Source organism: Artemia franciscana, chromosome 4 (assembly GCF_032884065.1).
Source record: "Artemia franciscana chromosome 4, ASM3288406v1, whole genome shotgun sequence".
NCBI lineage: Eukaryota > Metazoa > Arthropoda > Branchiopoda > Anostraca > Artemiidae > Artemia > Artemia franciscana.
This window is the reverse complement of record NC_088866.1, coordinates 31,590,659-31,607,018: the sequence shown is the minus strand read 5'-3', so window position 1 is coordinate 31,607,018 and position 16,360 is coordinate 31,590,659. Positions and strand designations below refer to the sequence as shown.

General features: G+C 32.3%; 1 protein-coding gene across 2 annotated transcripts in view; it reads right to left on the bottom strand.

Annotated features, from left to right (window-relative positions):
* Positions 1 to 16,360, bottom strand: part of LOC136026297 (nipped-B-like protein B) — a 173,710-nt gene that overhangs the window by 19,592 nt on the left and 137,758 nt on the right. For both annotated transcript variants that reach the window (XM_065702710.1, XM_065702711.1), the window contains exons 25-29: positions 15,978 to 16,100; positions 14,908 to 15,141; positions 9,621 to 9,767; positions 4,840 to 5,042; positions 1 to 144 (exon numbers count right to left, since the gene is read on the bottom strand). The exon at positions 1 to 144 is cut by the window's left edge and continues 31 nt beyond it. In XM_065702710.1, coding sequence (XP_065558782.1) covers positions 1 to 144; positions 4,840 to 5,042; positions 9,621 to 9,767; positions 14,908 to 15,141; positions 15,978 to 16,100 — 851 coding nt within the window. The remainder of the gene's footprint in view (positions 145 to 4,839; positions 5,043 to 9,620; positions 9,768 to 14,907; positions 15,142 to 15,977; positions 16,101 to 16,360) is intronic.

The window sequence follows — 16,360 nt, the reverse complement described above, 5'->3', positions numbered from 1 at the left end:
TCAATGGGATCCAATTCGGATCCAGGTCGCTCTCTGGTAAGGGCTTGAAGTGTAATTTTAGGATTGAATAGGGACACAGATTTTCGTGTCACGGCCCTTTCATAAACTTTTCCAGGTTCTGACGGTAGATACTGATTCAATTTCCTAGACAATGGGAGCTTAGATTAAGACAAATCCACAAATAGAGAAAACAGATGAAAAGGAGAATTAGGAGAAAGAAAATAGTGCAAGTCAGCAACTCGAGGCAAACACGTGCAAAAAAAATTTTCCAGGGAGAGGGGGGGGGGGGGGTCCGGAAGAAGTTCATATTCGAAAAGATATATATATATATATATATATATATATATATATATATATATATATATATATATATATATATATATATATATATATATATATATAAACATAAGAAAACATTGAAGTAGCCCTTCCCCCTTGTGATCACCTGCGTGTAGGCACGTCTTTTAACGTTTTTGGAGGGGGGGGGGGGTCTTTGACGCTTAAAGAACATTGGGTTAAAGACAAATGTTAAATTTTTTACTTACTTTAACATATATTCTTCCTTTTTTGGGGGGAAGGAGCATCTTAGTACTAACCTTAGTAGAATTCATATCGGGAGGGTGTATGCACTTTTTGTGGTATTTTTTTAGTAAAATGGCCTTTTCGTTATTTTCATTAAAAGGTACAACAAAATTGCCCACCGTTCCCATAGACTATAAAGAATATAGTTTTGACGCTTAAAGAACATTGGGTTCAAGACAAATGTTAAATTTTTACTTACTTTAACATATTTTCTTCCTTTTTTTTGGGGGGGGGGGAAGGAGCATCTTTGTACTAACCTTAGTAGCATTTATATCGGGAGGGTGTATGCACTTTTTGTGGTATCTTCTTAGAAAAATGGCCTTTTCGTTATTTTCATTAAAAGGTACAACAAAATTTCCCACCGTTCCCATAGACTATAAAGAATACAGTTTGTGATTTTTTTTTTTTTCAAAAATGCATTTTTTTTTTATTGCTTTTATATGAACAAATAAAAATATCCCACCCACCCCAGATTTTGAAAGTTATCTCAGAAACATTTTTTTTGTTGTTTTTATATGAACAAATAAAAATGCCCCCCCCCCCAGATTTTGAAAGTTATCTCGGAGACATCTAGATTACTCATAAGAAATTTGATGTTCAATCTACTGAGTTCCCAACATACAACATATTTTACATTGCCGCTCAGGCAGATTAATTTGTTCACTTAATTTTAGAAATTAATTTCATGTTGAGAAGAGAAAAAATATTAATAGTTTGAGTCAAATTCTGAGGGAACTTTTTTAAAAGGGGAGTACATCTCATTGACTAAGTTTTTATTAGTATTTTACAAGCTTTATGATACTATCTTAGAAATAAAAGCTAATTATTATGAAGGTAACATTCTTTGCTATCCCAAGAAATTCCCTTCTGGGAATTTCTCCCAGTATAAGTTATAAGTTAATATCAGTTATACTGGGGTGACAGTCTCAACATACAAAATATGACATATCACTACTTATGCGAATTACCTTTTTTCAATTTAGAACCTCATTTCTTCTTGGAAAATATTGAAAATGCCACAGTTAGAGGCGAGCCCACAAGGGAAAATTTTTAAAGAGGAATACGTTATATCGACAGAGTTTTATCAATATTTTATGAGATTTGAGATACTCATAGTAAAATCTCATTTTGAAGGAGCCGCTTTTGGATAACAATTCCGACAAATAAAGTATTTTCTATTTCCTTTTATATAATTTTCTAAGCTCTAACGAGAAAAAAAAAAATCATTCAATTTCCTAAACAATAGGATCAAACTGTCAAAAAATCCCTATCACTATTGACAAACAAAAGAACCGACAGGGAAATATGCTGAAAAAGAAAATATAAGAAAAAATTGGGTCTGTTTCTTTTAGATAAAGTTTTAATTAGTAATCATTCGAACTCCCGTAATCAAGGGCGGATCCAAGATTTTTGTTTGAGGGAGGGTTTTTTTTAGGAAAGGGGGTAAAAAAAAAGTTGCAATACTATTTTGTGAGTTGGAAACAATTGGAAAATTTTGACAAATTCACTATTCTATGACAATTCTTACCAATCACACCCCTGCCGACTAGTAGGGTTTGTTTTGTGGGTTTTACAACTTTGCTGTATTTACACGTAAAAATATACGGATCTCCTATAAACGGGTTTTCTCTAAATTTTACGAAAATTATTACATAAGAACTAATAATTTTTTTTTTTAGCTTAAATAGTAAAATAATGTAATAAATAGCAATAAAATAAACATTAAGTAAAATAAGTAGTAAATGAAATAATATATATTATAATAATAAAATAGTTTAAATAGAAATAGTAAACTAATTTTACGAGAATTATATATAATAATGATCTTATGGAAATTGTACATAACTACAATTTTACGGGAATTGTATATAACTATAATTCTACGGAAAGTATTACATGAATTAGTTTACTAGTTTTCATTTTCCTAGATTTTTACCATATAAAGATATTTTATTGAATATAATGTATATTTAGTTTTTTTTTCAATGTACGGGTTTATGTAATCACTTGTTCTGTATACAGGGTTTTGGCTCAATTTAATTGTTCGTTTTGTACTCTTTCTTTGCTGAAAGTTTTATATTGTTGAGACATTTTTCGACTGTTTTTAAACAAATCATTTCAAGTTTCTATCATATTATCATATTACCATTATCTTTTAATTAAATACGGGTTTCTACTTATTCGAATCACTTTTTTTAAAATAGAGAATCTTATTTCGTAATAATTTTTTGAAGGTATCATAGTTTGACTCTAGTTCAACAATTTATTCTAAAATGTTCAAATCGATTAAAAACTTTAAACCGATAAATTAGGATTACTTACGCAATTGAACATTATAGAGAAATATTCATTCGGTCATACATGTTTTTTAATTGGATTTTTAGCCCTTTGCCACCAGTTCCTAATATCGGTTTTAAATTCATTTCAGAATTAAGAAATTTATTAATTAGATCAATTTTTTTATTTGATTTAAATTGGGATTGACTTCCCGTTATTGAATAGGATCATTCTCAGTGGAATCGAATTTCATTTAACTGATAAAAATTAGTTAAATAGTTAAACTAAGTGATTGGAACTTCAAATTAAACGAATTATTTAATTTTTCAAGGTCTTCGGCGACTACGCATACAACACTGCAAATAGTTTCCATAAGTCACAAGCATAGTTACGGCATTTTCAGTTACAAGCCTTATTGCAGTTTTGGGTTATTACACATATTATATTACTCATAATTACCATAAATTGCAAGCATAGATGTAGATATGTTTCATAGCCATCCCAAAGGACTTCTTGATAGCGTGATCCCCTATCCATAAATAGCTGCGTATATCCCTAGTATGGTAACGAAATGTTGGAAGTTAAATAGATGGAGAACCAAGCATAATGACCCAGGCTAGGGGTCCCCCAAAATTTTAAATTCTCCCCAATTTTTAGGTTCGCTTTATTTAAATAATGAAATTAATTTTTTTCATTTTCGAGTCCCCTCCCCCTCCATAAAAAAATATAAAATCTGCACACGTGCCTAAGTCACCGCATTATTCCTAGACTAAGCCGGCATAAATAATTCTTGTTTCTACTGATTCCCCTTTACATATTGACGAATGGATTCAGCATTTATCCAGAAAGTTATTGTTTACCCTCTATTTTGGTGAAGTAGGTTCTTGCAAAAGGAAGGTAGAATATAATAAAGAATAGTCCACCTTTTAAATGATAGTGCTTTCGAATAGGGGCGACCTAATTGTCACGGGATACTAATGCGATCCCTGAGTAAATAAAAAAGAATTACTTTTCTTTCCAGATTCACCTTGTTAGCGATTATTCAGTGTCCGAAAAAGATTTTGACCTAAGTAAGGAAGATGGACATTGCCAGGTGAGCATCGAGGGGTTCAAAATCGTGTAACATACAGAAATAATTACCCTGATTGTCGAAATAATCAAATACATATTAAGCAATCATTAAAAGAAAATAGAGAAAAGGAAATTTGAGTTATAGATAAAAATAAAATAATGACAATTTCACGACGCCAGGTTACTTCAAACTTACGACCTAACATACCATTAGCCAATCATTGACACGGATTTTCTTACTAGAATGACTATTGAAATTCATGATGATGGGGACAATCAGCCTATGGACATCCATCCAATGAAAATCTCACAAATTTTAAGCAACTCCCTTTTCGGAAATTCCCTTCGAGATACGATATAATACATCATAATCGCACTCGAGTTGAATAAATACCTTAAAATCTTTCGAGCATCACTTTCGGAACTTCCGTTCGATACACGATAAGATATATCATAACTACACTCGAGTTGAATAAAAATCTTTCAAGCATCATCGCTTTCGCAAATTTCGTTCATTATACGATAAGATACCTACGAGTTGCGTTCAAATTATGCAACTTGAATGAAAAGAAAGCTTAAATGAAATAAATGAAAATCCTGATGAAAACTTAAAAGTTTCGAGTAACATCCATTCCAAAAATTATTTTCGAAATACGATAAGATACTTACGGGTTCCACTCAAATTAAATGCAACCTGAATAAAAAGAAAGCTAAAATGAAATAGATGAGAGGCTTTGTGAAAACCTTTCGTCATCACTTTCGAAAACTTCGTTCCACATACGATAAGATACATACGAGTTGCGTTCGATCTGAATGTAGTACGAATAAAAAGAAAGCTTAAAAAAACCTTAAAAGCTATCGACTAACATCGCTTCGAAAACTACCTCCGATACGCGATAAAGTACTTACGCATCAGTTACACTGAACGACTCCTTCAAAAATTGCTTCAAACATAAAAGAAGCAGACACCCACGAGATGAATTAATACAATCCAATAATGGGGTTGGGTCAGGAGGTATCAACTCTATGAGACTATCTACATCGTCCCCTTCGTCATCATCTTCATCAAGAGGGTCAATTATATCTGGATGGTGAGAACTAGGAAGTAAGCTCTGTAAAAAAAAGAGCAAATGTATTATTAATATTATAAATTTGTCATTATTGTTTCATTAAAACATATATATATATATATATATATATATATATATATATATATATATATATATATATATATATATATATATATATATATATATATATATATAGCTTCTTTCAATAGAATGGAATAGAAAATCCAGTGTTTTGACGCGTTCAAAAATTAAAAGCCAAATAGCACAAAAAAGATTTATAAATTACGAGTCTGGTCCAAATTCTTCTTTTCCATGGGGACGGAGCCCAAAAGTACGTATAAAGCAGCATCATATTAGCGAATATGCAACTTAACAGTTGATCTAATTCTCATTATATAGGGAATAATCTCAAATACATCGTAATTTACTTAGAGTGTAATTTAGTATATGAAAAGGTGCATGGAGTAATTTTAAGAAAATAGTTTGCGAAGTAGCAGGAGATGTCTTAATGGGTAGTTCCAATTCCAGCAATATTAGCGAAAACGCGTTATACACACAAACTATTCTGGAGACGGTAACTAATATTCAAGATTTTTCTGCTATAACCGCCATAAGCGATATGGTGACGCGTCATCATCATAGGATTTCTACTCAAGATACTATCACTATTTAATTTCCGAGGGATTTCCCATTTTCAAAAATCATGTACATCAGGCGGCGCACGCAACGGCTGGCAGAAATGACGCAGTGTACCATGCATGGCAGAAATTTGTCACTCATGGTAAAACAAGTAGCGTTCCCAGACGTGAACCAGGTAGTGCAATAGCTTACCCCTCGTCAATTTCCCATTTATCCTCTAGCAGCTTGTAATTTACTCTTAGTGATGAAAAAGGAATCGTTGAAATTCCAGAGCTAAATGCTTGATTAATTCTTCGTGGTCAAATTTATCATTGCAAGAAACGCCTTCATTCCAAATGAATTGACACCCTCCCACCCTGATTACAAAGTTTTCAGTTCACCGATTAATTCACCCTATTTTCTTCGCATGATTCAATCTTTTCGAATTTGAGGATTGAAGATATTCTAGATGTGCCTATTGTTTCGAGACATAGAAACATCGATTTTATTTACAATACATCGGAACGATACAACTTCCTATAAGGAGTATTAGAAGAGAAATGAAATGAAATTTCCTTGCCACACACAAAATACATAAATACATATTGTATACATCACAGTATTTTGAGTATGTTACAACAAAAACTAACATTTAGGGATGGGAGGGGGCCAGTGCACAACTATTCTAAAACCAGGGCATTCCTACGGTTTTCGCTATAATTTCTTAAATTTTTCATATAATTCAGCTATTTTCTGAGTTTACTTCAGGTTTGCGTCCTCATCTCCAGAAAGAGATTCACTACCAGCGATGGTTTCTGGTTCCAGAATGCCCTATGACGGCAAGAAATCATTAAAAATTTATTAGCTCCAACTTCGACATGTGAAAAATCTCCCTGACTACATACTCCTCTAGATTCAGGGTATTACAAATCACATTAAAAAGATAAATAGCATTATAGAATACGAAGCCATAATAAACAATATTGAAAAGGAGCCCGAGTTCAGCATGTAAATTTTGGAGTCGACGTTGAATTTGAAAAATTTAAGGTGTCAAACTCGATTCTCCAAAGAAACTAAGAATAATTCTCAAAAGCTAAAGTCTGAACAAAATACCTCGGCGCAACCGCAGTTTGAAGTTAAAAGGTTACATAAAAAGAAAGATATAATTTATATTGGGTTTTGAAAGAGCGACATATCAAACAGGAGAGGCCTAGGAGTTTCTCAAACTCCATTTTGCATCCTCACGGTTGTAGAAGCTGCGTTACTATAGTTGGACACTCCTATGTTTTTTCTATATACACCTGAATGAATTAAAAACATCGTTTCAAAATACGCTATCTTCTTTTCCAAAAATATAGAAATACTTGATACCTTACACTTCAGAGTTGTATTATTTCAATTAATCTTAGTGATTAAAGTTTAATGCGAAAAAAAGTTTGTGGGAATTTCGAAAAATAGCCTGAAACCCCGCAAAATGGTGTCAGATCGAAATGAAAACCGTACCATTGGGATAACCAACCCGAAAACCCCATTTAGGAGAATGGCATTTCCTCATCCTGAGACATAAGGAAAATCACTTTTTTTAGATCTATGCAGTGATGTCTCTTTTTTTTTTGCTTTTTTTGTCGCCGCTGGTGGGGCGCTGGAACATCGTAAAAAGATGTTTAAGGGCTCATTGGAAAGGAAATTGCTATATCTATGTGTTTTTTTTCTAATTAACAAAAAATGATATTAAAAAATTACATTTTTAGACAATAACTGCATCTTCATGAACAAGATGAACACACCTGTCTTTTGACAGGAGACCATAGAACGCTCGTACCTATTGAAAAAAAACCATTGCTCTACGGTATGATGTAACATTTAAGTTAGTCATGCTTTTTAAGTCATTAAAACATGTTCTTTAAACAATAAGATTTTGAAATCCGTCAGGTGTTATCTCAAAGAAAAATTGCAATATAAAATCCAAAGAAAAGTAACCATAAAAAAGCGAAAAGGACAAAACCAAAAACTAAGTTCACGGAAAATGCAGAAAATGATGAACCTATTTTCAACCTATAATAAAACATGGGAAATTATTCAAAGGAAAAATCAAACTTCTTAAAAAAAGAAGAAATGTCCTTAGTCCAATCCTGTAAAAGAAGCTGTTGCCGATTTCCAGACAGAAAATGAAGCCAAAAGATACTGATAGGGTGGCCAAAAAATCAACTTTTGAAGAAAGAGTTAGCTGACCTTGGAAGTTATACAAGTCTAGGAACTGTGGCAGTTTGGAACTATAAAAGAGTGACAATAAACTTGCTACATTGTTCTTTTGATTATTTCATTTATATCACTATATCTTCTCTACATTTATCCTTTATTTTGCTTATTCGTAAAATAGTTTCTTATTTTTCTAATATTTCATTCTTTCATATTCAAACTTTGCCGATGAAACCTAATAACATCTTCTTTTTTTTTTTATCACTTTTGCTATAGTTTTTTATGGTATGGCATAAAAGAGTGTTTGGTCCGCCTGCTCCATTAGAATTCTGCTCCAACAATTCCTGAGGCCACAATGGCTATGCCTGACGAAATGGGACAAGTAGAAAGGAAGAAAAACAAGGCAGATTATAGTCAGGAAAAAAAGAGAGAAAATACAAATATTTCGGTCGTGATCTCTGCTTCTCATCAATCCAGAAAGAAGAATAAAATGAAAAAAGAAAAAAAAATATAAAAGCTTACAGGATAACATAAAGTGAACACAGTTGAATCAAAAATATTTGCATTTATCTCTCTTTTCCCTGGCTGAAAATTTTCCTCGTTTTTCTTCGTTCTCCTATATTTTCTTATTTTGTTGTGATAGTCAAAAGCATCATAAAAACAGTTTTAAACTACCTTAGAAAACGGGTTAGCGAAATTGGAAAACAACAGGCGAAATTAGGCAATAGGTAGGGCTATAACTACTTCAAGGTTGCCAAGATTACATAATTTCATTCTTTTTTCTTTTTACTATTTTGCTTTTACTAAATTTTGCTTCTACTATTACAGACTACTTCCAAAAATGCTAGCCAAAATACACGTTTTGCAGAGTTAATTTGAAAAAATCAGTCCGGTATTACCTTCGGGTAAATTTTAACATTTAAAAAGATTTAAATATTTAATTGAATGTTTAATAAGTATTTAAATAAAATTTAAATATTAGGACTTAAGGTATTGATTGAGAGCTGACTTCAAAATCTCTACACCGTCGAACCTAAACTAAATTAATTAATTATATATTAGATTAATTAATTGTAATATTAATTACATTTTTAATCTCATCATTTTTTTATATTCAAATAAATTTAAAATATTAAGATTTTAGGCGTAAACTGAGAACTGAATTCAAACTTCTGACACGATTAAACATTAATTTACTTAAATAAAGGAGAATCAATTAATTAAAGTTAGTTAACAAATTAAATTAGTTAAAACACTAAATATTAATTTAAATACCAAGATTGAAAATTGACTTCAAACTTTCGACACCATATTCTTATGAGGTTCTTGAAGATATCGTGATTTCTTAACGATTTGTCTATTTTGTAGACAAATCATTACAGACCATATTCACCCATTCCTGAACAACTAAGAAAAGAATATATGAAGAAGAGAAGACAGTCCCTTAATATGGAAACATCTTGGGCACAAAGCAAAAGACCATACTCTTTCCTGTTTAGTGGTTGGAGGGGGCCATCTTCTAAGAGCACAATTTATACATAATTGTATATATATATATATATATATATATATATATATATATATATATATATATATATATATATATATATATATATATATATATATATATATATATATATATATATATATATATATATATATATATATATATATCCGAGGATCTTTCTGTAACTCTACTTTCAATAAAGCGTGGAATGTCCACCTTTTTTCTATTGTAATCCCTTGTAAACCTCTGTATAAATTACTGGAGGAAGAAATTTCAAAAACTATGTCGTGTCTTACCTCTCGAAACGACTGCAACAGATTAGAGCCATTGACGGAGACAATGATGTCAATGTGATGAATAACGAACAATGGCTCATCAGCTACGACGTAGGGGAAATAAGCAAAATTGTCCGCCAAGTACAATAGTTGCTCAAGAGGAACTCGCTGAAATTATAGAGGAAAAAAAAACATAAGACAAGTGAAAACAACGAAATAAAACGAACAGATACAATGCGAAATTAGCAAAGACGTTTACTATATACACTTTTATACGACGTTTCAATATATATATATATATATATATATATATATATATATATATATATATATATATATATATATAAAAAATATATATAATATACAGAAAAAAAAAAAAAAAAAAAAAAAAAAAAAAAAAAAAAAAAAAAAAAAAAAAAAAAAAAAAAAAAAAAAAAAAAAAAAGAGAGACAGAAGGAGAAAAGGAAGACTGTTTTCCTAAATTAGTGATTAATATAGACCAGCACTTGAATGAGGACTTATGAAAAAGGACTAGAACTCTCAATTTCCGATCGAATGAGCATCCTTCGAAGTTTCTACGATCATGAGGAGAAGATTTGATATAAGAAAGGGGCAGCCTCCTTCAATAGAGAATGAATTCTACGAATTTTGGGGTTTAATGTTAAACTTTACTTTCATAATAACAGCGTAGACCAGAAATATTCCCAGAAAAAAGAGGGGTGAAATATCGATTTCTAACTCCCTCCCCCACCCCGGTCTCTTCCTTATAACTGATTATGTATTTAACTGAAAACTGAATGAGAGTAGGGATGTCTTGGCATTAAAATGCACCTTTTGAAACAGCTATCTCATAAATTTGATCAGATAAGCCAAGCGAAAATACGGTATGGGTGGGGATATGTTGCCCTGTAACCACTTTTGGATTTTAGAAAGGGCACTAGAACTTTTAATCTGCAATTGAATTAGTCCCCTTCAAAGTTTATAAGATCACATCTTCCATATGATGTGCCTCTGGGAAAAATTAAATAAACAAGTAATAATGCAATGGACCCTTGTGTCTCTTTAATATAGGCAACACTATAGCATTGCCTCTGACTTAAACCAGTGAGTAGAATTTTCAACTTTCCTTCTAATGAACATCTGAAATTATCTAGAGGGAACATGGGAGTGGGCATTATGAGGAGGGAGATTTTCCGGGGGGCCGCCCGAACCACTACCATCGAACCCCACTGCGCTTCACACTTGGTTTTCCACCATTACTACATGCACACATATCAATGGATTTTCTCTAGCGTTAACGGTACTGTGAAAAATATTTAGCATATGGATTTTGAAACACATTTTATTTTTAAAGTGTGAATATAATACCCACTTTTTTTCTCCCGAGAAAATTACCGTACAAAATATTGTTCATGTCATGTCCAAGATCGTATACATTTCCCAAGCAGGTAAGCGTAACAGCTTCTTAAAGAGAACTTTCTGAAATTATGGAAAAGACGATAAACGATAAACAGCAAAATAAAACGAAGAGATACAATATAAAACGAGAATGGTTTTACATTGTATATACCAAGGATGCCATCTTCATGAGAGCTTGGGGGAACAGGGCCACCTCTGAAACACTCGAAGGGAGGGGGGCGGTTTTGACATATATAATGCTTGAGCGATTTATAAATCTCCCAAAATTTGTTCACTTGTAGTGCGCCAAAGTTATATTAGTCTCAATAATAAAGCCTCATCGCCCTCCAAAAATGAAAACTTTGCATCCATTAGAGCCATTGACGGAGACAATGATGTCAATGTGATGAATAACGAACAATGGCTCATCAGCTACGACGTAGGGGAAATAAGCAAAATTGTCCGCCAAGTACAATAGTTCACTATTTTCAAATCAAAAATTTGTTTAGGGCCTAAAATATTATTCCTTGAAAAAGGAAAGAAAAGTAAAGTTTTCTACTTTATTCATCATCCGAACTTTCCTGGAAATACTTGTAAAAGTTCAAAACAGTGTCAACCGTGTGAAATCGTCAGGAGATAAATGGATAGAACTAAGCTCTTATTTCAGATTCCAAATTAAACGAAAAAAAAAAGAAAGACAACCGACAAAACACAAGTTATGAATATTAGCAAAAGTTATTATATATAAGTAAATATTATTATATAACTTAAACCTAACTATGAATATACTACCGACTTTTTTCATTTATTCATTTATAGCTTCCATCAATTTGATATCTATGTTAGCTTCAGCCCAATCTATTTTGCACTTCTCGTTTTCACTTATATTCCTATATTCTCAAGAAAAGAATTATTTTTTACTTCGTAGTCCGTTTTGAAGCCGAGTTTAAAAAAAAACAATTTGTATTTCTTATTTTTATACATTAATTTGGTCCAACTATGTACTAGTCTCGTTTTTATGATTACCCCTCTCTCCCCACCAAACCAAAATACTATATATATATATATATATATATATATATATATATATATATATATATATATATATATATATATATATATATATATATATATATATATATATATATATATATATATATATATATATATATATATATATATATATATATAGAAGCACAAAAAATATTATGGTGAAACAAACAACTCAACAACCGAAGCAAAAACCACTCAATTCACAGCTTAAATACACCCTTGGCGCTTTGAGAAAATACATTGCGGGGAAATCTGTAATTGGAACAGGATAAAGGAGTTGAATATCAAAACAATTATGAAAGCTGGACAAGGTCCCTGGGACTGTGTCAATAATCCACAGTTTCTCCTCTTAATAGGACTGTTTTGCCCCGATTCCAACTATACCCACGGAGTTCTTTACAAGTCATCTTTTGCTTAAAAATGAAGGATCCTTATAGTTAGGATAAGGTTATATAGATACATATATTCAATTTTTGTCTTTAAATGAGAACCATCGTAGCAGCAGAAACACCTGAACAGACCCACAAGCAGGAATTTTTGAAGAACAAGAGAGGCATTAGAAAAAAGAAATTAGGCCAATTCTATAAATCTGTAGCTTAGACCTGAATATCCAAGGATTTCTGGGTGATGATCCTTGATTATTTTGTCAAAGAACTTTTTCGCCGCAGTCCCCTTAGTCATATCCCTGAATCTTATTTTCGACAAAAAAAAGTGGGCCAATGTCAACTGAAAATGAAAGCTGGACAAGCCATTCAATAAGAAACAGGTGTCCCCCCTTAATAGGACTAGATTTACCTTCTTGTCCCTTCCTTTCTTGAAGGACTTATCTTTCATTTGGATAGAAGATTCCTTGTAACTATTAGGAGGGAGGACACAGAAATCGTGTTGATTGATTCAACATTACCCTACTTCCCCATTCTGCATAGAGACCTTTTTTGTTACCTTCTCAAAGTCTTTAAAAATCGCATGCATATATATATATATATATATATATATATATATATATATATATATATATATATATATATATATATATATATATATATATATATATATATATTCGTTGAAAATGAGTAAATAGCTTAAAATATATAGATGAGACAACTTTGTCTGAGTACAATATGGCGTAAAGACATTGGGCGAATTTTAGGTCTGAGTGAGTAAAATTTGAGGAAACGTATATGAGGTAAACAGATTATTATGGGACAAAAAAGCGTTTTTTACAGTTTTTTTTTCTCTCGATGTAAGGAGTTCCCTACGTCAGAAGAAACCCTACAAAACGGCCAGGCAGATGATGTATTTATGTATTTGGTAGGAGAATGCCCCAATATTATATCTGCTCAAATATAATATTTTTGTGGTATGTTAACTATAGAAGATACTTCAACTGAGATGATATTAAAGTATCCCATCGGAGAAAGAAAAATTTTCAATCGGGATTTGAAACAGAAACAAACGGAATAGTCGTCAAAGTGAATGAATGCATTGTTGCTGAGTGTGAATGGTGAATTGTTGGGTTTACTGATGTGCAAGATGATTGAAAGGCGGTGTATTGGTGTGCTCGTGTACAGATGTTGTGTTCGTCCAACTAAATAGTGAATGAATGTATTATTGCTGAGTCTGAACAGTGAATTTTTGAGTGTACTGTTGTGTAAGAGGGTGTCAAGACGGGGTATTTTATTTAGGTAATTGAATACAGACAAATAATTAAACAGACGAGTAAAATTTGAGGAAAGGAATATTATAGAAGGATTTAGGAACATAAAAATCGCTTTGTTGGATTAACTGTAATTTTGTTTCTTCATATAATATCTGCATTCCGCCTAGCCCCACTATTCTATCAGATTTCAATCCCCTCATCGCTTGTCAACAGGTCTGAAATTCCCTACCTTCTTCAGTACAGAGAAGCCACTCGTTTGGGACTTTTAAAGGGATTCTTAAGAATCATTTAGTAAAGAATCAAACAGAATAGCTTTTTTTTCAGAGGAGTTGATTTTCCCTGGGTGTTTGTTCATGATGTATGATTGTCTTCTCTGTGCTTTGACTCCAAGGCCTCAGTTATGTTCTCTTTTTCATCTTATATATTATTTGGCTTTTGTTCTCTTTTATTGGTTGTTGCTTATATTGTATTTTTTTTTGTATCCCCCTTCTATTCCTGGCCAAGGAGCCTTTCTAGGTGGAATAAAAGTATTGTATTTCTATTTCGTATTTATTGGTGAATAAAACTCTGAATTCTAAACTGTGAGCTCGATGGAAGGAGTCCCTTATGTCAGAAGAGCACCCTACAAAACAGCTAGACAGATTCTATATTTGGATATTTGGTAGGGTATATACCCAAAAAATCTGGCAGTATTAACTGCTCAAATTGATTTTTTGGATAGGGTAACTACATTAATGCTGTTATTTGTTTTGGAACATAAAGACGTTACTGCCAAAGAGGGGATACATAAAAAACAAAAAAATAAATAAATAAATAGACAGAAAAAAATAATATACATTCGGAAAAACGAAATTTTCAACCCTGATTTGAAACAGAAGCAAACCAAACATTCGGCCAGGTGAATAATTTTTTTCACCGGGTAAAACCTGGCTGTCCAATGAAAAAACGGCTTCCGTCCCAACACTTCACAACTAAGATTTAGTCTCCTATTCGACTTGTCCTTATTAAATACTCAAAAGCATACCATAATTTTTTTGTATTCTATTAGCGTTAAACTGTAACTGATAAAACTTGCTATACAATCGAACTTCTTTTTCTTTCTTTTTTTGTAACAGTTCGAACTCTCTACAATTTTTTTTTCTTTTTTTTTTACGACCTTAAACCCTTATCTGCAACTAGAAATAAAAATAAACTTACCGAATTTTCTTCAAACTGCTTCAGTAGAGATTGCGCAATAGCTCTTCGCTGAGTTTTTGTCTGCCTTACTATCGAATATAGGTACCCACACAATGCCGATGGGAGCTCGCCCTCCTTGGGTCTATACCCACGAGTAATCTTGCTTAAGTCAGCCTTCAGGCCTTTTGGAGGTGGGACTTGCAATGGAGTATGTTTTTGAATCACTTTCTGCAGTTCGTAGGACAGTCTAATACCCTGAAAATTTATTATCTAAACTGAAAAGTCTGTGCCTTTACCTTTGGGTGAGGAAGGCGTCAGATACCTTTCTTACGTTTCTCATATTTTTTCCTTACAATGAAGCGAAATGAAAATATTAAAAAAAGAGTAAAACCTTTTAACAAGACAGTTTAAAAAAAAATTCTCTTTACTAATAATAATAAGAGCCCACATATTGTGGCTTCAGATCAAATAGCCTTATCAACAGGATAAACACTTTAAACTTGGCCAAAACCGACGTATAAAAAAAAACGCGAGAAAAAAAAACCAGAAAAACAAACGCTGTAAAATCATAATGAAAAACGAAAGAAAACTCAAACTGACTGACAAACGAATATTTTTGACAAAAATTCCTCCCCTGAAAGTTTATGAACACAATTATTTTTATATTCGGTGCTGTGACTTCTCGCATATCCTGAATATAATAATCCAGCCCTTAATTTGTTTTAAACTGGATATGAAAAGCACCTGGATTTGCCGCTAGCTCTGTAAATAAAATGGGTTGGTTTAAACCATTTAAGATTTAATTCCGTGGCAAATTTACAGGGGAGGGGAATGCACGCGATCCCTCAGGTGGTCAAAAAGGGGATGTCCATGGAGGAGCTCAAGTTTCGTTTGTACCCCCAACTTAAATTATGTATCAGCCTCTGTCTACTTTGCACTGAAAACACCCAATTACTCTACTTCAAAATAAGAAAAAATACACACTCAATATTCCAGAAAACAATCCAAACAAATGACCCCAATCCAATCAGTATAAATAACAAGAGAACAGAGAAGGGGAAGATTCTAGAATAAATAAAAAACTCTCTTACTTGCAAAGCTTTCATGTGTACGAAGCCCTGGTATTTCTTGTCAATATCTTGGAGTTGTTTGTCTGCAGCGTGGGCCAAGACCTGTTCCTTCTCAGTTCCCAGGCATATCAGGTACGGTACAATCTAGGGAATAAATACTCGTATTATCTAGGGAACAAATCTAGGGAATAAATATTGGATATTAGGCCAAAAACAAATAATTAGTTTGATTGAAGGCGAAAGACGAAAGCGAGGTGAGACGAAAGAAGAAGCAAATAAAAAGTAAAAAAGTGAGTTTGAAAGAATATAGAGTGAATCAATATCAAGTAACAGGATAACTCCAAGCCAATTAATTTTCTGAATGAGGCTTCTAGCTTTACTATACGCCTTAGAAAAAGAATTTA